The 23,178-nt window shown below is 62.2% G+C and overlaps 2 protein-coding genes across 3 annotated transcripts; one reads left to right on the top strand and one right to left on the bottom strand.

Moving 5' to 3' along the window:
- Window positions 1–1,599: 1,599 nt before the first annotated feature.
- On the top strand, window positions 1,600–11,644 carry Klf11 (Kruppel like factor 11). The gene is made up of 4 exons (XM_048353425.1): window positions 1,600–1,801; window positions 3,677–3,946; window positions 4,353–5,280; window positions 9,347–11,644. The coding sequence occupies exons 1-4, from the start codon at window positions 1,757–1,759 to the stop codon at window positions 9,625–9,627; spliced, it is 1,524 nt and encodes a 507-aa protein (XP_048209382.1). The 5' UTR covers window positions 1,600–1,756; the 3' UTR covers window positions 9,628–11,644.
- Window positions 4,769–22,340, bottom strand: Cys1 (cystin 1). 2 transcript variants are annotated; one of them, XM_048353426.1, is made up of 5 exons: window positions 22,038–22,340; window positions 17,998–18,050; window positions 15,956–16,076; window positions 12,095–12,099; window positions 4,769–4,780 (listed from the first exon to the last, which is right to left on the bottom strand). In XM_048353426.1, the coding sequence occupies exons 1-3, from the start codon at window positions 22,338–22,340 to the stop codon at window positions 15,971–15,973; spliced, it is 462 nt and encodes a 153-aa protein (XP_048209383.1). In that variant the 3' UTR covers window positions 4,769–4,780; window positions 12,095–12,099; window positions 15,956–15,970. The 2 variants fall into 2 exon arrangements, with proteins under 2 accessions (XP_048209383.1, XP_048209384.1); XM_048353427.1 differs by lacking the exons at window positions 4,769–4,780; window positions 12,095–12,099 and having other exon boundaries at window positions 15,371–16,076; window positions 17,998–18,051; window positions 22,048–22,340.
- Window positions 22,341–23,178: the final 838 nt, after the last annotated feature.

The following is a 23,178-nucleotide window of genomic DNA, read 5'->3' as shown; positions in this document are numbered from 1 at the left end:
GCTGGAGATGCCAGGTCCATCGCTCACTAGCTGGCGAAGACCACGGTCGCTTCACCCTCGGCCCAGCTCCTTCCTCTATAAATCGAGGCCAAAGCTGGCATCCAGCACGAGGCAGAGCCACCGTGGTACGTGACATGCCGCTCCCCGCACTCCAGATCAGGCCTCCTTGTGATCTCTCCCCTGGGCCGAGTGCAGTCAATGAGTGGATTGTCCATGATTGCACAAGCCTCCACCACCACGGCCATGAACCCCTCTGGTGCTCATCCCCAGGGACCCCGGGGAGGGCTACACAGTCCCATACAGCGACGGGCCACGAGACCCATCAACCCCTTTGTTGGTCAATCACTCACCAGGCCTAGCCAACCAGATACACCACCAAGCACCTCATCAGCCCATGGCGTGTTGCCGTCCTTGTGCTCACCCAGAGGGAGGGAAGGGGGGCGGGAAGAAGGGGTGGAGCCAGGCCAGTGCCCGCTGCTGAGCCCCCTCTCTACCTCTCCCTGATCAATGCCAGCCTGGCAGGCAGGTGGGGGCAGGGGACAGCTTTGCCCCTTGCCAGCCCCTCAGCTGCTGGGCTCTGGTCCAAGGCTGCATTACTGAAGAGGTGTGAAGGCAGTTAACTCATCTATAAACATTGCTACTGTTACTTTGAATATTTTCCTCTCTTTCTACTCAAAAACTCCCTGGCTGCGGGAACCAGGGGTGGCCCGAGCCCTGTCTCTCATCTGCACCGCGCTGGGCCCGATCAGAGCTCTGCAAACGTGGGCTGGGCGGGGGGGGGGGGGGGGGGAGGGGGGTCCCATTAGTGTGCTGCAGACAGGACACACACACGTGTGCACACACACCATGAGTCCTGCTTTCCAAGGACGTCGAGCTCTGTGAACGCAATGCACACCCTGAGCCGCGCCCGTGATGATTACCAGTACCGAGGGGAAGGAAGGCTGCCCTGCGCCCGGGCCCGCGGTCACCCCAGCCCGAGGACTCCCCACCTGCCCGGGAAGAACTGGGCCGTCTCAGGCCCCCCTCGGCTTCCCAGGGCGCCCGGAGATGCCCGGGCAGGGGCGTCCGGGGACGACACTGAACACAGAGGCTCCGGATCGGCAGGAATGGGGACGGGGGGGGGGGGGGAGGGGGATGGAAACAGCAGGGTCATCCAGACCCCGCCAGCTTGCAGACGCCTCCCGGGAGCGGGGTGCGCTGCTCCTAGACGTAACAAAGCAGAGCTGAGCCCCCCCCCACCCCTCCCAGGGGCGTCCTCCCCGGGACCGGCGGGCCGCCCGCCCCGGCGCGCGCCAGCCGCGCCCCCAGCTCCGCCGCGCCGCCGCGCCGCCGGGACCTTTCCCCTACTTTCCAGGCCTCAGGCCCCGCCCCCTGCCCCGACCAAAACACGTGCCGCCTCTCGCTCGGCCTGATCACGCCGCGGCCAGGCTCCGATCACGCGGCCCCCCTCGGCGCCCATTGGCCGGCGGCGCCCGAGGCGAGCGCGGATTGGCTGGGGGCGGCAGGCCCGCCCCCTCCAGGGCGCGGTGTATTTTGGTTTGCCCGCGTGGCCCCGCCCCCGGCCGCTCCCTCCGCGGCGCCCCGCCCGCCGCCGCCGCTGCCGCCGCGAGGGCCGCGCCGGGGCTGAGCCGCGCGGGCGGGCGGGCGGAGGCGCACGCCGGCCGCTGGAGCTCCGGTCGCCGCGCAGCCCGCGTGCGGCTGCCGCCGTGCGCCGAGCCAGCTCCCGCCGCTTTGTGGTCTGCAGGCCGCCGGCACCATGCATGCTGCGCCCGGGTCCGCGGGCCCCGGCGACGCGCGCGCGGTGAGTGGCGCCCGGGCGGGCGCGGGTGTGGGCTCGCGTCTGAGTGAGGGGCGAGGCTGCGGACGTGCGGGGCCGGAGCGCGGGCGGGGGGCGTGCGCGGGCCCTCGCGGCGCGGCCCGGGCGGGGTCCGCAGCTGCGCGGGGCGGCGGCGGCGGCGCGGGGTCCGCCGCGCCGGGCGGGGAGGGGGCGTGCCCCCCGCCGCCGCCCGCTCAGCTTTGTCTCGAGGCCCTCGGCTGCCCCGCCCGCCCGGCGCGGGGCTATTTCCAGCCATGACGTCACCCGGGCCCTGTGTGGAGGGCGGCCGTTGGGGGGGCGCGGCTGGCGGGAACGCGCCACGCGGGGGGCGGGGCCGCGGTGGGGGCGGGGCCTGGGCCGGAGGCGGGGCCCGGCACGCGGGGCGCCTGGCGGGAACGCGGCCTGCCCTAGGCCTGGGCCCCCCCCCTACCTGTTGGGATCTGGCCGCTGCAGCGCCGGCCGATGCCCTCGTCTTGGCGCGAGGTGATTTGTCGTCTGAGGCGATGTTGGGAGAGACCCGTTCCAGTTCCAGCACCTGCACGGGGGGGGGGGGGGGGGGGGCGGGCCACCTTTGACCTCAGGGCGGGTTCTGTGAAGCCCGGCTCCTGGAGAGAAGTTGAGGTGGAGCACCGGTTGCAAAGGCGGCCTCCTTACCTGCTGGCTGGGAGGGGAACCTTGCCGACCCAGCTTACTGGGTGGAAGAGATCAGCCCCACCCCTCCCCACTGGGGGCACGTGAGAAGGAAGGGTGCCTTCGTACCCCCTGCTTCCAGCAGTGACTCTGACTGCATGGTTCTGAATTTGCTGAGGAAACAGCATTACTTGCATTGGAGCCCGGAAAGCTAGTCCATTCCGGGGGAGAAAATTGAGCCTGGGGTAAGGGGTGAGTGCCATCTGTAAAATTGCTTCTGCAGCTGAGCTCCAGTGGCTCACATCTGTAACCCTAACTACTCAGGAGGCTGAGAGCTGAGGATCGTGGCTCAAAGCCAGCCCAGGCAGGAAAATCTGGGAGACTCTTATCCCCAATTAATTACCGAGCCAAGCTGGAAGTGAGTGGAGCAGTGCCTCAAGTGGTAGAGGGCTAGCTCAGCACTCAAACCCTGAGTTCAAGCCCAAGCCGTGGGACCAGCATTTAAAAAAAAAAAAAGTTCCTGAGACACTACTCTGATGGCTTTACCAATGCAACCTCTTCAAAGTGTGTCACTCACCAGCAGACTTAGCCCCGTTTTCCCCCGTGACACACCTTCCTACCAGCCCTTTTGACTTACTATATCCTCCGGAGATAGCCTTAAGAATCATTTACCCAAGAAAAACAAAAACTTAGTCTTTAAGAATCGAAGTTTTCACCAAGTGCTGGTTGCTGGTGTCTGTTCACGAGGTTGAGATATTAGGATCAAGGTCCAAAGTCAACCCAGCTAGATAAAAGGTGGTGAGCCTCTTATCTCCAATTAACCGTAAGCGGAAAGTGGAACTATGGCTCAGGTGGTAGAGCAATCATCCTTAGCTTTTTCTCTTAAGGCTGGTGTTCTAAACTTGAGCGCCTCTACTTCTGGCTTTGTGCTTGCTCACCGGGGATGAAAGTCCCACGACTTTCCTGCCTGGGCTGGCTTTGACCGCGATGCTCAGGTCTCCGCCTCCTGACTAGGTAGGAGCAGGGGCATGAGCCACCCATGGTCAGCTCCAAGCCCAGTCAAGCAGAGCTGCCGTGAGGTTTTTGCTGGAACACAGCTTTCCGCTGTGCCGTGGTACGTGTGTGCCACTCGAGTGGCGGGGCCTGCGGGTGTGTGCAGCCGTGCCGGTCAGCTCTCCTCCCCCCGTGTCTCTCCTGCACTGAGAAGCCGCCGTGTCGTGTTGCCTTTAGGTTGCGATCATGGACATCTGTGAGTCAATCCTGGAGCGGAAGCGGCCTGACAGCGAGAGGTCCTCGTGCAGCATCTTGGAGCAGACAGACATCGAAGCTGTTGAGGCTCTTGTTTGCATGAGCTCCTGGGGTCAGAGAGCCCAGAGAGGTGACCTGTTAAAGCTGAGGCCCCTCACGCCCATCTCCGACTCTGGGGACGTCAGCAGCGGCGTGCTTATGGATGCCGCTGTACCTGAGCTGCCAAAGGACTTCCATTCCTTCTCCACTCTGGTGAGTGGGGGAGGGGCGCACGCTGTGAACTGCCCTCCCCTCCCCGCCCCCCGTAAATGTGTTGAAGAGCTTGTGGGGAGGTCGGGCGCCCCTGCCTCTCACCTCTAATCTTAGCTGCCCCGAGGCTGAGATTTGAGGCTTGTGGTTCGAAGCCAGCCCAGGTAGAAAAGTCCCTGTGAGACTCTGATCTCCTGTAAACTACTCAGAAAAAGCCAGAAGTGGCGCTGTGGCTCAGGTACTGGAGTGCTAGCCTTGAGCAAAAAAGCTCAGGGACAGTGCACAAGCCCTGAGCTCAGTCCCCAAAACTAGCACACACACAAGTGTGTGTGTGTGTGTATGTGTGTGTGTGTGTGTGGTGTGTACACTAAAGCAATCTCTCATACGGTACTTTTTTTTTCTGTTTAAGTGCATAACTCCTCCTCAGAGCCCGGAGCTCACGGAGCCGTCCACTGGGGCACCTGCTCCCTCCCACGAACCAGATGCCAAAGCGCCCTCCCCTGTGGTGACGTCAGTGCTGGGCGGGAGCGAGGAGGGCTCCCTGGAGCCCGCCCCCAGCCCGCCGTGCAGGGCCCTGGCCGCCAGTGTGATCCGCCACACTGGGCAGAGTCCGGCCCCTGCCCGCCTTCCTGCCACCCAGGCCCAAGAGCCACCGCCGTCCGCCAGCAGAGAGGGAGCGGCGCAGTGTGGGGGGCGTCCGGAACATTCTGGGGCTTTGGAGGATGTGCACCTTGCCGCAGGTGTCCTTTCCTGTCAGCCTCACTTGCACAGACCCGAGGGCCCGCTCCCCGCCGACCAAGGCCTGCAGGCACGGTGGCCCGCCGCAGCGCAGGCCTGCTCACCAAAGAAGCTGAACACTGACTTGCCGCGGAAAAGCACCCCAGTGGTTTCCGTCCCTGTCTCCAGCCCCCCTGTCCTTTGCCAGATGATCCCCATGACCGGACCCAGCGCCGTGCTGTCGGCCATCCTGAAGCCCCCTCTCCTGCCCTCCCCAGGGACCGTGAAGCCACTCCTCCCCCAGGCCGCGCCTGCGCCTCCCCAGGTGCTCGTGGGCCCGCCCGTGCCTCAGGGAACTGTGATGCTGCTGCTGCCGCCGCAGGGCACCCTCCCCCAGCCCGCCGCCTGCCCGCCCAGCGTCTGCCCGCCCAGCGTCGTGGCTATTGGCAACACCAAGTTGCTGCCCCTGGCCCCGGCTCCAGTGTTCATTGCCTCCAGCCAAAACTGTGCCCCTCAGGTAGACTTTTCCCGAAGGAGGAACTACATCTGCAGCTTCCCAGGCTGCCGGAAGACCTACTTCAAAAGCTCCCACCTCAAGGCGCACCTCCGCACCCACACGGGTGAGTACAGGGCGGGCGACACAGGGGGTTCTCCTGCACGCCGCCGCCCGGGAGGGGAGGGGGGATTACAGAACGCTCACACCAGGGGCCGAGTGCCGGGGAGTCCTCCCTGTAATCCTAGACACCAGGAGGCAGAGATCTGAGCATGGCAGCGCAAAGCCAGCCCAATCAGAATAGAACAGTCTGTGAGACTCTTATCTCTAACCACAAAAAGCCAGAAGAGCTGTGGCTCAGGTAGTAGAGCACCGACCTTGAAGAGCTCAGGAACTGAGTTCAAGCCCTAGGATTGGCACCCAAAACAAACAAAAAAAAATTGTGGCATTCTTGTCATGATTTGGGTCGTGATTAGTGGAAGCATCCGCTCCGGTGCCCTCCCCGAGGGCAGAGGGCTGTGTTGCGCCTGGCCCTCTGACAGCTTTGAGCAGGATCGACAGTACTCCCCTCTCCACTGTGCGTTTAGGCTGGGTGCGTTGGGGCTGGGAATATGGCCTAGTGGCAAGAGTGCTTGCCTCCAATACATGAAGCCCTGGGTTCGATTCCCCAGCACCACATAGATAGAAAATGGCCAGAAGTGGCGCTGTGGCTCAAGTGGCAGAGTGCTAGCCTTGAGCAAAAAGGAACCAAGGACAGAGCTCTGGGCCCTGAGTCCAAGCCCAGGACTGACAAAAAAAAAAAAAAAAAAGACAGGGTGCGTTGACATTCAGTACCTCAGTGGCTTAGGACAGAGTCTGGCTAGCCAGGATCATATGCGAAAATAGCTGAAAAGCACTGCGTTCCTCTAGAGGCCCTTTAGGAGAAGCCACACCGGTGCCGGTGGCTCCCGCCTGTGAGGAACGTCCGTGAGACTCCAAACCAGCCACCGGGAAACCGAGTGACGCTGGGGCCCAAGGCGCTAGAGCACTAGCCTTGAGCGAAAAAAATTCCGGGACGGTCTCCAGGCCCTGAGTTCAAGCCCCACAACCGACAAAAAAAGCAAAGTGGCACCGCGGTGACCTCCGGGTCCCTCGTCTCGTCCGTTCTGGGCAGTGGTTTTCCGCAGAGGTGGGAGTGTGCTGCCCCTTGGGGCCACTAGCCACAGGCACTGGAAACTGGGCCGCTGTGCCCAAGGGGTGCAGTGTCACTAGCCCCGGAGCCCAGCCTGCATGCCCGGGAGCCCCCCTCCCTGGACCCCCTTCCCCGGGATGTCTGCATTATCTGCTGTGAGGCTGCCGGCGGCCGCTCCGCTTTATTTGCACATGCTGTTGAGCTAGGCGGCTCCTGGGGGCCCCGTCCCCCCTCACCGGGGGCACCTGCGGTCGTCTGGTGCTCAGTCACGCGTTGGTCACACCGGAAGGAGCGCTGCTGTCCTTCCTGCTGCGGAGTGCGTGTTGGCTGTGGGAATATGCCCCTACCCTGCCTCTGCCAGAGCAAGCACAGCCTCCTGTTCAGCCTCACTGTCGCGACCTACTTCCACGTTTCTCCCTCGGCCCTGGGCCCCGCGTGGCTGGGTGAGGCCTCCCACGAGTCTCAGCACCTCTTAGTGGTTCCTAGAGTCTCACCACCTTCTCACTTTTTTTTTTTTGCCAGTCCTGGGTGTTGAACTCAGGGCCTGGGCTCTGTCTCTGAGCTTGTCTGTGCTCAAGGCTAGCACCTATCACTTGAGCCACAGCGCCACTTCTGGCCTTTTTGTGTATGTGGTGCTGAGGAATGGAACCCAGGGCTTCATGCATGCTAGGCAAGCGCTCTACCACTAAGCCACACTCCCAGCCTCGTTTTGTTTTTCAGTTACTTGTGTCCTGGTCTAGTCTCACCTGGATGTACGTTACCATGCCCGCCGCTAGGGAGTGAGGGCTGCCCTCAGCAGGGGCCTGGTCAGCGAAGGAGCGCTCTGTTCTCTCTGGCCGGCTGGGTGGACTCTGCTGTCTGCGGAGTCTGCCTGGCTGCACGGCACACGAAGCCGCAGCTCCAGCTTTGCGCAGGTGACAGGATGACTTTCACTGTTGATTTCATCTCTCCTGGCAAAACTACCAACAGCCTAGCAAAAAACATGGCAGTCAAAGCAACTTCCTTCATGTTCTCCACGTTCCAGGAAGGCTGCTGAAGAGCCCCTTCTTGTGCCATGTTGTGGACATTCTGTTGGAGTTTTTATGAGAAATAGAAGCTGTGGGCAAATTTACTTGCATAAAAAGATGACTTCATGATTTTGCCAACCGAAAAAGATTGAAATTAGAATGAGATGGAGTGAGCCAGGCACCTGCAGCTCACACCTGTAACCCCAGCTCAGCTCCCAGGAGGCTGAGATCCGAGCCTCACACCTGTAACCCCAGCTACTGAGGAGGCTGAGATCCGAGCCTCACACCTGTAACCCCAGCTACTGAGGAGGCTGAGATCCGAGCCTCACACCTGTAACCCCAGCTCAGCTCCCAGGAGGCTGAGATCCGAGCCTCACACCTGTAACCCCAGCTACTGAGGAGGCTGAGATCCGAGCCTCACACCTGTAACCCCAGCTCAGCTCCCAGGAGGCTGAGATCCGAGCCTCACACCTGTAACCCCAGCTACTGAGGAGGCTGAGATCCGAGCCTCACACCTGTAACCCCAGCTCAGCTCCCAGGAGGCCGAGATCCAAGCCTCACACCTGTAACCCCAGCTCTGCTCGCAGGAGGCTGAGATCCGAGGCTCACACCTGTAACCCCAGCTCTGCTCGCAGGAGGCTGAGATCCGAGGCTCACACCTGTAACCCTCCCTCCTCAGGAGGCTGAGATCCGAGGATCAAGGTTTGAAGCCAGCCAAGGCAGGAAAGTCCATGAGACGCTGATCTCCAGTTAATCCCCATACAAGCCGGAAGTGGAGCTGTGGCTCAGATGGTAGCGTGGTAGCCTTAATCACAAAAGCTCAGGAATACTGTCCAGGTCCTGAGGTCAGGACCAGCAAAAAAATCAAACACAACCTTAGAAGGGATTTTTCTTTGGATGTGCAGTTTGTCGCGCAGGGAAGGAATTCTTTCTTTTTTTTTTTGGCCAGTCCTGGGCCTTGGACTCAGGGCCTGAGCACTGTCCCTGGCTTCTTCCCGCTCAAGGCTAGCACTCCGCCACCTGAGCCACAGCGCCACTTCTGTCCGTTTTCCATATATGTGGTGCTGGGGAATCAAACCGAGAGCTTCATGTGTAGGAGGCAAGCGCTCTTGCCACTAGGCCATATTCCCAGCCCGGAAGGAATTCTTTCTTCCAGCTGTGTTTTCCCAGTCAGTCCTGGTGGTTCCCGCTTGGAGTCCAGCTGCTCGGCGGAGGCTGGGGAGTGCGGTTAGAGGCCAGTCGGGGAGCGCCATCTTAGTGAGCCGGCTGTGGCGTGGGCATCCGCCCTTCCAGCCACACTGCAGGGGTGAATTTTAGGAAGGCTTCTGAGCCAGGCAGCCCAGGCAGAAGCTTTCATGACCTTATTGGGAAGCTAGAGCAGCGTGGCTGGAGGCGTGGCTCAGCGGGAACGCCTAGTGCCAGGCTCTGAGTTCAAACCCCAGTGCTAACCAAAGTGAAAAGACTCTTCCTCCCCAGAGGCCGGAGAACCGTGCAGAGGAGGAGAGAAACCTTCCTCCTCGCCAAGCTAAAGCGAAGCTTGTTTTTATAGTTTAAAATATATCGTGAAAGATTGGGAATTTAGCTCAGTGGAAGAGTGCTTGCCTAGCAAGGGCAACGCCCTGGCCCTGGGTTCATTCCCACACACACAAGCACGTGCGCGTGCACACACACACTGGTTAAAAATGCATTTTGAAAACTAGGTGGGGAGGCACACACCTGCAATCCTAGCACTTGGGACCCGGCAGGAAGGTGACTAGATTCACACCAACCTAATCCGTGTAGGAGGACCACACACGTATGTGTTTACACACACTTACATGTGCATGTGTGTATGTGTACACATAGCCGTACAACACAGTGTTTCTAAATACGGTTGGAGAGGGATTTAGGCCTGACACGGGGGCGTCTGTGACCTGGCCCAGGGCCCTTGGGTGTGACTGGAAGCCCGCGGAGCCCCCCTCCCCGGGGAAAACTGCGTTTCGGGGAAGGTCACGTGTGAACTTGCCTGTCTGCAGGGGAGAAGCCCTTCACCTGCGGCTGGGACGGCTGCGACAAAAAGTTCGCGCGCTCCGACGAGCTGTCCCGCCACCGCAGAACCCACACGGGGGAGAAGAAGTTCGCGTGCCCCATCTGCGAGCGGCGCTTCATGCGCAGCGACCACCTGACCAAGCACGCCCGGCGCCACGTCACCACCAAGAAGATCCCGGGCTGGCAGGCGGAGGTGGGCAAGCTGGGCAGGGCCGCCTCGGCGGGGCGCCCCGGGAGCCCCCCGGCCCCCGTGCCCGCCTCTGCCTGAGAGACACACCCCCCACCCCACCCCCGGCCGGCGTGGGGCGCCCACAGCTCTTTTCAGGAATGACCCCCGGGCCGCTCGGAGGAGGTGGGTCGCTGGCTTTCTGGCTAGCGCCCGTTCTGTGTCTTTAGTGGTTTAAGAAGGGTTTGGCTTTGTTTCGCTCTTTCAAGGAAATGGAAGGAAATCTGAGTCGCAATCACCAGCATTCAAGCAAACATTTCGGCAATAAGAGTTTACACATTTTGGATTATTTGCAACCTTTCTATTCATGTTTTGTAGAAACGAGACAGGGTACTAATTTTTATACTTTTTTATAAAAATATTTATATTGTCGGTGCTCCAGTCACCAGTTTCTAGATAGATGATTTTACAGGCTTCTTTGCGGTGTTTGGTAACAGTGGCTTAGAATGACCCCACTTTTAGTAAGCTCGGAGCATTGTTCGCAAGTTCGAGGTCCTCATAGACCTCCAAACGTTGTGGAGTCCTAGCTGGTGAGTGAAGGCCTCTTACAGGGGAAGACGGTTTCCCAGCGAGCTTCCTCGGAGCGTTCGCTAGAGAAATCCCTTGCCGCCGTCCTGCAGCCCAAGGAACAGACGTTCTCGTGGTTAGAACGTGTTGCCCGTGTCCGGGGTGCAGTCGGCGAGGGCCCGAGGGGCCTCAGGTCCCCGACCAGCTGGGAGCAGCTGTGGGCCGGGCCTGGCAGGGCCGCTGGCCGGCATGGAGCCGGGAGCAAACTTCTGCCTGTGCCAACGTGCCAGGAAGAATGTAGGTGCTCCGAGTCGGCGGCTCGCCCCGCGCTGGGCTGGCTTGTCCATGTTGCCTTCCCATGCGAGCAGCGACTGCGCAGAGAAGGAAGTGTCTCCTCCGTTCCTGACGTTCTCACCAAAGCCCCGCGCATCTGAAGAGAGGCCACGCGCACGAGGTGCCGCTGAGGGGTAGAGTCCTTTATGCAGCGTGAGGAGCCAGGGGAAATGACTCGGTCATGGCCAGGCCACCTCCCTGCCCGTAAATTCACTTGATAGGAGGAAGGCATCTGGATCGAGTGAACTTCCCGAGGGGGGGTTGCAGTCCACCCGGACAGGCAGCGCCGGAGCCTGCGAGCCCGACTGCAAGTGCAACAGACGTACACCAAAAAAGGGACTGTACCACTATTGATAGGGGTAGCCTGGGAATCCGTGTGTGCGTGCGTGTATGTGCAGTATGCATTGATTTTATATTTGCCTTTGAGTTATTGGCAAGGAGAAGTATTGGATAATTAAGTAAAATTAGGTTTTATGTTCAGGTCTTTGTAACCCTTACCTGATGTCCCCTTCATATCAACAGCCTGTCACCGTGTATGTGTATGTGTGTGGCTGTGGATGGATGGATGGATGGATGAGGACATTTTCACACTTTTGGACTGTTCAGAGTGGAATGTTCCTGTTGAGCTACGCAGGTGCAATGCAGGAGAATCATACATGACAGTGTCACTGGACGTGACCTAGCCCGTGCCCCCTTTGCCTGGCCCCTCCCCGTCCTGTCAGCGGAAGCACTTGTGTGTGCGTGTGTGTGTGCGCGTGTGTGCGTTCTGCATGGCATCGGCTCTGGACACGAAGCCCTGCCCTGCCGCTGCTCCGGTGGGTAATGGAGGTCTTTGTGTGTTTGCTGTTAGTTGTGCAGCACTTGGTTCTCTGAACAGTGTACTTTCTACAGAAGAGAGATGTTGGAATGGCTTTAATTTAAGCTTCCATTTCCTGTTTAGACTTAGAAAGGCCTCTGTAAAAGACACACCCCCCCTTCCTGCTTGTCTGAGAGACAGCTCTGTGCGGTCCCGTCGGAGAAGCCAGTGGCCGCCGCGGGAGGCAGCCCGTGCACTTTATTGCTTGAGTGATCTTGCTTGATCTTTGACTTTGAGCCTTTTCAGTAGATTCAGTCATCAAATTTAAATGTTTCATAATTATGTTTTATGTAACGGACACTATTTAAGTGCGTATGTGTGATGTAACGTTTTTCTTTGGATCACATAAAGCTTTCTTGATTCGCAAACGTGCCTCGTGTCCGGTCATCTGACTACGCCAGGCTCTTAGTTCTTTCTCCCGGGTCTAGAAAATCCACGCTGCCTTGGGCTCCCCTGTGCTGCCTGTTCGCTGAGATTTCTTCTGGAGAGTTCTTTCTGCACTCTCCGAAGGCGAGGCCTCCGTGCTTCCCCGTGCGAGGAGGCGGCCTGGGAGGGGGCTTAGAGCTAGGCCGCTCCCCTGCGCTGCCCCTCGCCCGGGGTGAGCCGTGCGGGGCTTTGCCTGGCCGTGGGCACGTCCTCCCGCCAGCCCGCCTGGCTTAGCAGCCGTGGCCCCCCGCGCACCACGGAAGCTCCCCGGTAGATGTTGCCGGAGGCTTCGCGGGCTCAGATCTCAGCCCCAGTGGGGGACGGTGGCCCGAAGGCCGCCCTCTGCTCCCGTGACTCACTGCGTGCTCAGTGCCGAGGGCCCCCAACTCCTGCTGCGCCCCGGCCGGTGACACCTCAGCCCACGGACCCCGGGTGTGTGGCCCGAGCCTCCCCCGAATTTCGGCCTGGAGTCCAGGGCCCCGCCGGCCCCGGGTTCTTGCCGCACATGGAGCCTGGCTGTGCGCTTCTCCGGTTCTCCGCGGGCTGTCGGCGTGGATCCAGATGGCCATCCTTCCTGGTGAGCATCTGGGGGGACTCGCCCCTTGGGGGTGCACCCAGGAGTATGACCCGCCGGGGCGAGGGCAGGGAGCACAGAGCCTAGCGTGCGCAGGCCCTTTACACGGCTCTTGTATACGCTCCGAGCCCTAGTGCCGGTCATCTAACTCAAGGTGCCGCGTCATGTTGTTCCTGGGCACCGCGCGTCCCCCGCCACGCAAGCAGGAAGCGCAGGCCGCCCCTCCGCAGCCTCATTCCCCCCTTCCCGGCCTCTGGGGCGTGCAGACCGCAGCCTCCCAGACACCCAGCTGTCCAGGCCACTGTTACCTGTGGCCACACGAGGTCGCTGTGGAGTCGGCTGGGAGCGGGGCAGAGGCCTGCCAAGGACGGCGCGCCCGCTCTTGCTCTGCTCGTGGAGGTGCCATGTTGGGGTGCCGGTCACATGCCAAGCACCACCAGGGGTCCGCACCCCAGAGGAAAGGCAGCTCCTGGGCTGGGGATGTGGCTTAGTGGTAGACTGCTTGCTTAGCGTGACTCCTCAGCACCACATACACAGAAAAAGCCCAAGTGGCGCTGTGGCTCGAGTGGTAGAGCTGAAGAGCTCAGGGACAGCGCCAGGGATATCCACGCCCTGCAAGGACTGAGGGAAGGAGTGGCCCTGGAGCTTAGCAGCATGGGGCAGTTGGGGCTCTGAGTCCCCACACACACCCCATTTCTGACCAAAAGAGGTAGGTTTCCTCAGCTCTAGCCTTGGGGGCATCTCAGGGGCTCCCCCATACCTAAGGCCAGGGGCCCCTGTTCCCGTGCTCCTCCTTTCCCCCCAAGTAATGCCTCGCCACTGCCTCCTTGGGGTGAGTTTCCTTCTAGCTGTGATGAGCCACAGTCCTGGCTCCCTGCAGATCAGACTCAGGGCAGGGCAGAAGCGGAGCCAGAGGCGGAGCGGCCCTGCTTCCCCACGCAGGGCGGCTCCCCCCCCCACCTGAGCGGCTCCCCTCCCCCCACCTGAGCAGCCGTGCTTCCCCACGCCGGGCGGCTTGGGTGGCTCCCCTGGCCTCCACCCCTGCCTCGGGCGGTGTGGGGACCCAGCCCCACTACCTGCAGGACCACAGAGGACATGCTTTCCTGAGCTGGATGCTCCCTGGAAGACACTTTTTTTTTTTTTTTTGCCCGTCCTGGGGCTTGGACTCAGGGCCTGGGTACTGTCCCTGGCTTCTTTTTGCTCAAGGCTAGCACTCTGCCACTGGAGCCACAGCGCCACTTCTGGCTGTTTTCTATATATGTGGTGCTGGGGAATCGAACCCAGGGCCTCATGTATATGAGGCAGGCACTCTTACCACTAGGCCATATCCCCAGCCCTGGAAGACACTTTTCCTGAATTCCGGAGGAAAACAGAGAGCAGGGGTTGTAGGCGTGGCTCGAGTGATTCTGCCCCAGCCAGTGAGCACAAGTGTCAGGTGTCAAGCCCCAGGCTTGCACAGAAATCCCTTTATGAAGAGAGCAGTCCTGGTGAGCTGTGGGTTGCAGGCGATGCACTCACTTGAACACTCCTCCCAACCCAGAACACTCCTCCTAACCCAGGACACTCCTCCCAACCCAGGACACTCCTCTTAACCCAGGACACTCCTCCTCACCCAGGACACTCCTCCTAACCCAGGACACTCCTCCTAACCCAGGACACTCCTCCCATCCCAACCCAGAACACTCCTCCCATCCCAACCCAGGACACTCCTCCTAACCCAGGACACTCCTCCTAACCCAGGACACTCCTCCCATCCCAACCCAGAACACTCCTCCCATCCCAACCCAGGACACTCCTCCTAACCCAGGACACTCCTCCCATCCCAACCCAGGACACTCCTCCTAACCCAGGACACTCCTCCTAACCCAGGACACTCCTCCTAACCCAGGACACTCCTCCCATCCCAACCCAGAACACTCCTCCTAACCCAGGACACTCCTCCTAACCCAGGACACTCCTCCTAACCCAGGACACTCCTCCCATCCCAACCCAGAACACTCCTCCCATCCCAACCCAGGACACTCCTCCTAACCCAGGACACTCCTCCTAACCCAGGACACTCCTCCTCACCCAGGACACTCCTCCTCACCCAGAACACTCCTCCTAACCCAGGACACTCCTCCCATCCCAACCCAGGACACTCCTCCTAACCCAGGACACTCCTCCTAACCCAGGACACTCCTCCCATCCCAACCCAGAACACTCCTCCCATCCCAACCCAGGACACTCCTCCCATCCCAACCCAGGACACTCCTCCTAACCCAGGACACTCCTCCCGTCCTAACGCTCAGGCCTCGTGCACACTGCTGCGGGTTTTCCATAGGAAGATGCGGTGGTGTATCACGTTTTTTCCCTGAGAACCATTGAACGCTTTAGTCTAAGAAAAGGATGACATCAAACATCATTGCTGCTCAAAGGCCGATCCATCCGGCGTCAGAAATAAAACATGACCTTTTGTTTTTAATTAAGCACGTGTGTTGTAACAATAGGAAGGGCGTCGGTCTCTGTGGTGTGCGGCAGCTCGGGCCCGGGAGAATCCGCACCCAGGGCTCGGGCTCTGCCCTGCAGATCCCGTCCCCGTGGTGAACAGGGATGGAAGGCACGCTCGTCGGTTCGGTTCGGGAAAGGCCCTGCAAGCGCCAAGGGGCTGTGGGCGGGGGGGTGGGGGAGGAGGGGTGCCACCTTCTCTTTGGTCCCAGAGATGCTCGGGGCTGAGTTCTAAGGTCACCTGGGCAAGGCTGCGGCTCCGGAGGCCGCTGCTGCGGAGTGAGTTTGAGATAAACGGGGGCCTGCTCTGGCTTCAGCAAAAGCTGCCGGGGTGCCCTGCCCCCTCTTGTATGGCTAGCCTCGGCCTCTGTGTGTGTGTGTGTGTGTGTGTGTGTGTGTGTGTGTGCGCGTGCGCACTTGTGCACACACGGCCCCTCCTCCCAGCTGCAGGCTGCTGTGTTCACAGGGCCTTTGTCAACTAGAAACCAAAGGGGATGGACGGAGAAGAGAGCGGGTCCCGTGAGCCTGAGCCAGGCTGGGTGGGGGGGGCACAGGAAGCCCCTTCCTCCTCCTCCTCCTCCTCCTCCTCCTCCTCCTCCTCCTCCTCGGGGCAGACAAGCCGCAGGGGCCACTGGGAATGGTCATTCCAACATGTCAGAGCTGGGGTGGCCCAAGGGGCCCCAGGACTCCTCTCTCTCCCAAGGAGGGACACGGAGGCCCGGAAAGGCCAAGTGACCGCTCTGCAGCTCCTGCCCAAGCCCGTGGACACGCAGGAGCGGCCCGGCCCCCCTCCTCACCCGGCATCTTCCTTGAGAACTGGGGTGCGCGAGGCTAGCTCTGGGAAGCCGGCACCCCCTCTCCGTGCAGGCTACAGCAGAGGCTTTAGGACAGAGGCCCAGAGGGGTTCCGTGAGGCCCTGGCCCACCTGGGGAGCAGGTAAGAAGAAAGGGGGAGCACCCCGGACCCCCCAGAACGAGGAGGGGGGCCGCCTCTGTGCCACAGTGCACGCGGCCCTCCTGCTGCGGAACCAGCCCCGGGCTGGCAGGCCCTGTGCCGCGCACGCGCAGGACGGGGGGCCTGGCTGGACAGGTCCCTCGGGCGGATCTGGGCGCCGCTCCACGCTGAAGGCGGCGGGCGGGGAGGGGGGGGGAGTGAGGGAGAACCGCCCCCCCTTGTCCGGAGACCACAGGCCCGCCGCGTGCTCAGCGGCCGCACTCCCGCTCGATGCTGGCCATCAGCTCCTCCTCCGCGTAGTCGTAGGAGATGGCCGACGGCCCCTCGGGTCTCTTGTGGCTGCCCCCCGGGGCTCTGCAGGTGAGAGACGGGGGCCTTCAAACTCCTGTCGCCGCCCCAGTCCCCAGCGTCCAGTGACCCACGTGACCCAAGACCTACTCTGCGGGGGAAGCTCTGAGGACGGAGAGATCTGAGTTCAAGTCCAAGCCCTGCCAGGCACGGCAGTCACGTGCACCTTCCGCCTCCCCATCCCTCAAGACCGAGGCTTCGCGCTGAGCTCATCCCGGGCGTGAACACGACGGGGCGGAGACGCCCCACTCAGCAAGGGAAGGAGCCCCCGGCCACGCCGCCTGCCCCTACTGCTCTGCTCGGCCTGTGTGAACCGTCACTGCGGCTAAGCGTGTGAGTTCTAGGCTGCTCACGCCTGCGATCCTAGCTACTCCGGAGCCTGAGACCTGAGGAGCACAGTTCAAAGCCAGCCTGGGCAGGAAAGTGTGACGCTCTTCTCTCCGATGGACCACCAGAAAACTGGAAGCGGAGCTGTGGCTCTAAGTGGTAGAGCGCTAGCCTTGCGCGGAAAAGAGCCCAGGGACAGCGCCCAGGCCCAGAGTTCAAGCCGCACGACCAACAAAAATTAAAGTTATCTCACTCCAGAGTCAAGCAACTGCACTTAAACCAATGTTCACTGAATTTCACTTCAGCAGGGTTTCCTAAAGACACGCGTGCTTAAAAAAAAAAAAGACCTTTCAAAGGAAAAGCAATCTAAGAAAAGAGAATATACCTCCCCAGAGAGAACACACTGACTATAATTGGGCTACCGAAACCCACGTGCTAAATGAGGGGAGAAGAAACTGACATTTGTAATGGTCTTTTGGGCCTAGAATCGTCTAGAACTCACTGGTGGTCTGGCCATGGGCCCGCCTGCCCCTGGACTCACGAGGAGCTGGCGGGACCGCCGCTCCCTCTCCCTGCTTCCCAGACGAGCCGGGGGCCTGAAGCCCCGAGCGCCCACCGTAGACTCGCCTTCTGCTACGCCACCAAAGACTTCAGACGGGGCGGGCGGGGAGCCGAGGCTCAAGCGCTGGAGTGCTAGCGGTAAGGTCCACCCCGGGGGGCCCCGTGCAGATGCCCCCCACACCTGTCTAAGCCTGCGCCCAGTACCTGCGTTACCTCCGTAAGTGGCACAGTGGGAGGCAGTTACGTCCCCCTTCTCTGAGGTGACCTCCAATCCTGGCCCCGCCTCCCGCCCCGGCCCGGGATAAGGCAGGGCCCTTGGTGGTCCAGCCCTTCTCTCGGGCCGGGCATCATCGCGGCCACGGGCCAGCAGTTCGGGAATAAACTTTCCTGCCTGAATACCATGTGGTGCTCTCCTCCAACGGCTACCGACTTTAACAAACCTTACACTAGCCTTGAGCATAAAAAAGCCAAGGACAGTGCCCAGGCCCTGAGTTCAAGCCCCAGGACGGGCAAAAAAACAAACAAAAAACTTCTCTCGTACTTTTCTGCCAGGGCTGGCTTCAAACCTCGATCCTCAGATCTGAGCCTCCTGGGTAGCTATGGTTACAGGCGGGGTCACCAGTGCCTGGCTTCTTTCTTTTGCCTTCCTTCCTCTTTATTTTCCTTTTCTTTCTTTTTCCTAGCACAGAATGCCAGCACACTGGGCTCGTTTGTTGAGGTGCGGTCTCTGTAACTTCCCCTCCCTCTGACCCGACCTCCGCCTCCGCCGCCCCCCTTTCCTAGCGCTGCAGTGGGTGCTGGGGGGCGGGGGGGGGTTCTCAGGCTCTGAGCTGTGAGCTTCTTGGCACCACCAGCGGTCGTGGTGGGTGAAGCCACATGGGTAGCCGGACGCGTGAGACTCAGAGCGCACAGGTCATGACCTCTCTCAGAGGGGCTGCCCCTGGGGGAACGTGGGGACCAGGGGGCTTGGGGTGGCTGCCGTACACACACACACACACACACACACACACACACACACACACACCCGCCCTCTACTTACTCAGAGGCTCTGCCGCCTACCGGGTGATCGTCAGCCTTCTGCTCCGGAGCCCCCTTGAAAAGAACGGAAGGAAGAAGCATCAGAAGATTATCAATAGGGGGCTGGGAGTGTGGCTCGGCGGTAGAGCGCTTGCCTAGCACACGTGAAGCCCTGGTTCGATTCCTCAGTACCACAGGTCTGACGTTCGATCTTTGATCCACTCTGAGTTGCTATTAGGGCATGGTGACAAACTGGGGAACGCAGACCCTTGTTCTCCGCCCATGGACACACTTGGCCCTTCCTCCGAAGTTGGGCCGGAAGCTACGGGGTTAGTATGGAAACCTGAACAGGTGCAGGAGAAAGAAGGGCGTCGCGGAACTCCTGATTCCCCCCAGCTTCCACAAGCTCCCCGAGTTCGCCAGCTCACTGTCGCTCACCACCAGGGGGTGCTGTTCCCTGCAAGCGGCTCCTCTGAGGCTTTGCAGCCTGGGGGACCTCCCTCCCCAGCCAGGGAGCTTGGGGGTCTCCTTCCACCCCCCAGCTCCCTGGCCCGCCCCGGCCCCATGAGTGGAGGGGGCGATGCTGGCTTGGCTAAGGGGGTAAGTGGGAGACAGTCCAGGGCTGGCTCTGGGGACGCCCTTCAGGGAGAGCTCTGCAGCTTGGGGGGAGAGGGGAGGCTTTCCTGCATCGGGAAGCATTTCTGAGGGGCTGTGGGAGGCGTGTGGCCCCTCCGTGTCCTAGAAACTAAGACTGGAACGGCCAGTGAGATGGAGCCATGCCCCCCCCCCCCCCGCCTTCTCAGGCCCTCACCCTGGAAACCAGCTCCGCGCATGTAAATGTCAGGCAGACACACTGGGAAGGGGAGGCCGCTGGACCTGACCTTCAAGGGCTGGAGCTTTCCCACACCCAAGTTCTGAATGTATCCGCTGAGCTGATTAAAATATTAGCTACCAAGAAGTAAACGGAGAGGAAAAAAAAGAAAGATCAGCTCCATTCCCATCCACCATTACAAAATTACAAAGTCAGGAGCTAGTCCATGGGTTTTCTTTCTTTTTAAGTTTGTTTTTTTTGTCCATTGAGGGGTTTGAACTCAGGGTTTGGGCATTGTCCTGAGCTCTTTGGCTGAAGGCTAGTGCTCCACCACCCTGAGCCACAGCGCCGCTTCCGGTCTCCTGGCAGTGGTTCACTGGAGATGAGCCTCACCTCCCCTACTCACGGCTGGAAAACTGGGAGCCACTGGGCAGATCACCAGTGCTCCGCCTGCTCTGCCCAGCATGCCTGCGCCCCACGGGGGAAGGGCTCCGGCTTCCAGTTCTTGCTCAGCTCCTTTGTTGAAGGCTAGTTCCCTATCCCTTGAGCAATGCCTCCGGTCCCAGCTTTTTGCTGGTTTAGTGGAGATCAAAGTCTCATAGATTTGTCTTCCTGGGCTGACTTCCAACCATGGTCCTTACGCCTCAGCGTCCTGACAGCCAGGATCACAGGCCCAAGCCTCAGTCTCCTGGCTCATTTTTTTTTGTTGTTGTTTTTGAAAGAGGGACTGGCTAACTTTTCCAGCCAAACTTGGCAGATTTCCCATTTTCTACTAATCCTGGCTCTCTGCAGCTTTTGCTGATGGATTTTACACCCTTCTCTTCAATCTTCCAACTGGTCTCTAGCTCAGTAGTCTTATTATTTTTCAAAAAAAGGTGCACTTCTGGGAAAATCAATTAAGGGAATCAACCTATGAAACACAGAAGCATAAACTCCACCTTGATATAGGGTGTACCTCTGCCTCTCCTGACCTGAAAATAAGCAGCCAGGCTCAAAGCTCCCTTGAGAGCTCTAGTCATGTGATTTCTAGGATTCACTCATTCAAGAAACACAACTCAGGGGATACCCACAAGGTCTATCCGAAGGTAATCACACTGGCTGACTTCCCCTCCCCACTGTTCTGTACTTCCTAAACCTGCTCTGCTTGGGTCCAGGCCTTGGTCGCCTGGGTGATTTTAGAGGTCCCCACCTGCCCTTCTCCCCCCACCCCCCAACCACAGAGGTGAAACCTTCCAACACCACCAAGCCCCTCCCCCAAGTCTCCAAAGATCCCACAACCTTCACAGTCCAGTCCAAACACCCTGCCGTCCACACATCACCAGCCAAAGACCTCTCCAGCGCAAGCCCCGCACCACGCACACCGCCCTGGTCTGTGTGTCTCGCTCACTGCATGGACCGTCAGTCCCTCCTTCCCTCACTAAGGTCGGGCCGCAGAACTTTCCAGTGCCTTTGGGAACACAGGGTCCCTCCTTGCACCACCTCCATCCAAGCGGATGGAAATCCAAAGCCGATCTTTCTTTTTTGTTGTTGTTGGCTGTGGGCTTGAACTCAGGGCCTGGGCTGTGTCCCTACGCTCTTGCCTGCAAGACCAGTTCTCCACCAACCTGAGCCACAGCGCCACTTTGTGCTTCCTGGGGGTTAACTGGAGATAAGAGTCTCACGGTGGGGGAGAAACGAGGGAGGAGGGAACCAGTGGAACAAGAAATGTACTCACTGCCTTACCTAGGAACCGGTGACCCCTCTGTACTTCACTTTGACACTAAGGGGATGGGGGTGGGGGGAAGCCCCCCGGGCCTCCATACCCAGGCTAGCTTCCAACCATCTCAGCCTCCGGAGTAGCTAGGACTAGATGGGCCACCAGCACCGGCCGCGCACCTGCTTCCCTCCCACCGCGGGCAGGGCTCGCCACGCCCCCCGGCCACCGCGGGCAGGGCTCGCCACGCCCCCCGGCCACCGCGGGCAGGGCTCGCCACGCCCACCGCCACGCCCCCTGCCCCACCCCGAGCAGGGCTCGCCACGCCCCCCGCCACGCCCCCGGCCACCGCGGGCAGGGCTCGCCACGCCCCCGGCCGCCCCGGGCAGGGCTTGCCACGCCCCCGCCACGCCCCCCGGCCACCCCGGGCAGGGCTCGCCACGCCCCCCGGCTGCCCCACCCGGGGCAGGGCTCCCCTAGCGCGGCCCAGGGGTCCCCTGCGCGCTCGGGGAAAGCCGTGCTGGCGTTTGCTTCTCGTTCCCTTTCTGAAAGGTTCTCGGGAAGGAACGTAGCTTCCAGCCTCCAGACTCTTCTAGAACTCCCAGCCGTGCGTCCGCCTTTCCCTTTACGTAACCGGGTGCGGGTGCGGGCCGGGCCGGGGGATCCCGTTACATAACCGAGTGCGGGTGCGGGTGCGGGGGATCCCGTTACATAACTGCTGGGGCTCAAGTTCGCTTTTCCCCTCCCGGGGGGCGCGGGAGGGACGGGGCCCCGCGGGGGGTGCACGGCCGCTCGTCCACCTGCCCGCCCCCGAGGGGGGGCGGCGCGCGGGGAGGGCGTCCCGGTCTCCGGGGCCTTTGCGGGGGGCGCGCGGGGAGGGCGTCCCGGTCTCCGGGGGTAGGGTGGCGCGCGGGGAGGGCGTCCCCGCCTCGGTGGGGAGGGCGCGCCTGGGAAGGGCGTCCCGGCCTCCGGGGGAGGGGCTGCGCGCGGGGAGGGCGTCCCGGCCTCCGGGGCCTTTGGGGGGGGCGCGCGGGGAGGGCGTCGGGGCCTCCGGGGCCTTCCGGGGGCGCGGCCTGGCCTGGCAGCTGCGCCGAGCTGGGGGGCAAAGCCGGGCCCGGAGCTCCCTCCACCCTCCCTGGGCGGCCGGGTCGGAGCCGGGCGCGGCGGGAAGAGGCCGAGGCGGGGACCCCACGGCCGCGTGAGGACATCCGCGAGGGGGTCGCCCGCCGGCCTGCGGGGGGCGCGGGGGGCTGGGAGGGGACCGATGGCCGCCCGGGCTGCCAGGGCGCTGCTCCGAGCGGCCGGGCCCCGGGGGAGAAGGGGGAGCCCCGCGCTCTCACCCCGGGGCCCTCGGCCGTCACCCCAAGGGGGGGACGGGGCCTCGCCCGGAGGGGCCTTAGGGACGGCGGGGCGGGGAGGCCGCGGGGCGCGGGGTGGGCACGGCCGGGCGGGGTGGGCACGGCGGGGCGGGGTGGGCACGGCGGGGCGCGGGGCGGGGAGGCCGCGGGGCGCGGGGCGGGGAGGCCGCGGGGCGCGCGTCCCCGGCCCCCACACTCACCGCGCGGTCGGCGGGGCGCTCGCGGGCCGGGCGGCGCGGGCCGGGCTCCGGGGGGCCCCAGGCCTCGGACTCGGCCAGCAGCTGGTCCAGCAGGCGCAGGGTCTCCGCCCGGCCGTCGGGGGACGCCGCGGGGTCGCAGTCCCCGGCGGGCTCCGCGGCCCCCACGGCCGGGTCCGTCCCCGGGGGCCCCCGCGACCCGGGCCCGCCCGCCGGGGCGGCGGGGTGGCGGGGACTCGCCGGGGGGCCGTCGGGGCCGCGCCGCTGCCGCAGGGCTCGGCCGCTCCGGCTGCTCCCGCTGCCCATGGCGCGCGGCGCCCGACCCGGGGCCCGCGGGCCCGGCGGGGCGCGGCCTGGAGGGGGCGCGGCGGGGGGGGGGCGGGCGGAGAGGGGGCGGGGGTGAGGAGGGAGAGAGGGGGCAGGGAGGGGGAAGGGCGGGAGGAGGGGGGCGCAGGCGGGGGGTGAGAAGGGAGGGAGGAGGCCGCCGTGGGGGGGGTTGGGAAACGGGAGGGAGGGAAGAGGAAGGGGGAGGGCCCTCAGGAGTAGGGGGACCGCGAGGCGGGGGGAAGGGGGCGGGTCCCCGGGGTGGGGAAGCGTAGGGGCGGTGTTCTTGGGAGCTGCACCCCGAGGGAGGCCCGTGGGGTGCAGGCTCATCCTCGCTCGGGGGGGTGGGGAAGCAGCCTGCTGGGGGCGGGTCTGGGGGGTCCGGGCCTCCGCCTTCCACCCCCCTCCTTGGACCAGCCCACTCTGGCTTTTGCTCCCCCGACACACCCGTGGGCTCCCGTCCCCGTACCCCCCCTCCCGGGCCCCATAGACCTAGGGGCCACCCCAACCGAAGGCCCCTCATGTGCGCATGTGCGGGACTTGGGCCCTGGACGGCAGTGGGGGTCGGGGGAGCAGAGCGGGTTAGGGGAGGGTCAGTCTGTCATCCCAGCGCCTGGGAGGCCGACTCTGGAGAACCATGAGTTCAAGGCCAGCCTGGGCTACAAAGTGAGATCCTGTCTAGAAGAACTACGAAATTGGGGATCAGGGCAGGGGCAGCGGACAAAGCCTCCGGGGACAGGGTGAAGCGGCTTATGCTCCAAGCGTGGCACTCGGGGTTCACCTCATTGTTAGTGCCCCCCCCTCTCAAGCAGACAGACCA

Source organism: Perognathus longimembris, chromosome 8 (genome assembly GCF_023159225.1).
Source record: "Perognathus longimembris pacificus isolate PPM17 chromosome 8, ASM2315922v1, whole genome shotgun sequence".
NCBI lineage: Eukaryota > Metazoa > Chordata > Mammalia > Rodentia > Heteromyidae > Perognathus > Perognathus longimembris.
This window is presented reverse-complemented; position numbering and strand designations above follow the sequence as displayed.

Coding starts and splice junctions, on each gene's coding strand:
- Klf11 (XM_048353425.1), top strand. CDS start 1,757: ATGCATGCTGCGCCCGGGTCCGCGGGCCCCGGCGACGCGCGCGCG. Junction 1,802..3,676: donor GCCCCGGCGACGCGCGCGCG/GTGAGTGGCGCC, acceptor TGTTGCCTTTAG/GTTGCGATCATGGACATCTG. Junction 5,281..9,346: donor GCACCTCCGCACCCACACGG/GTGAGTACAGGG, acceptor GCCTGTCTGCAG/GGGAGAAGCCCTTCACCTGC.
- Cys1 (XM_048353426.1), bottom strand. CDS start 22,340: ATGGGCAGCGGGAGCAGCCGGAGCGGCCGAGCCCTGCGGCAGCGGCGC. Junction 18,051..22,037: donor AGCGCCCCGCCGACCGCGCG/GTGAGTGTGGGG, acceptor GTTCTTTTCAAG/GGGGCTCCGGAGCAGAAGGC. Junction 16,077..17,997: donor GTAGGCGGCAGAGCCTCTGA/GTAAGTAGAGGG, acceptor TCTCACCTGCAG/AGCCCCGGGGGGCAGCCACA.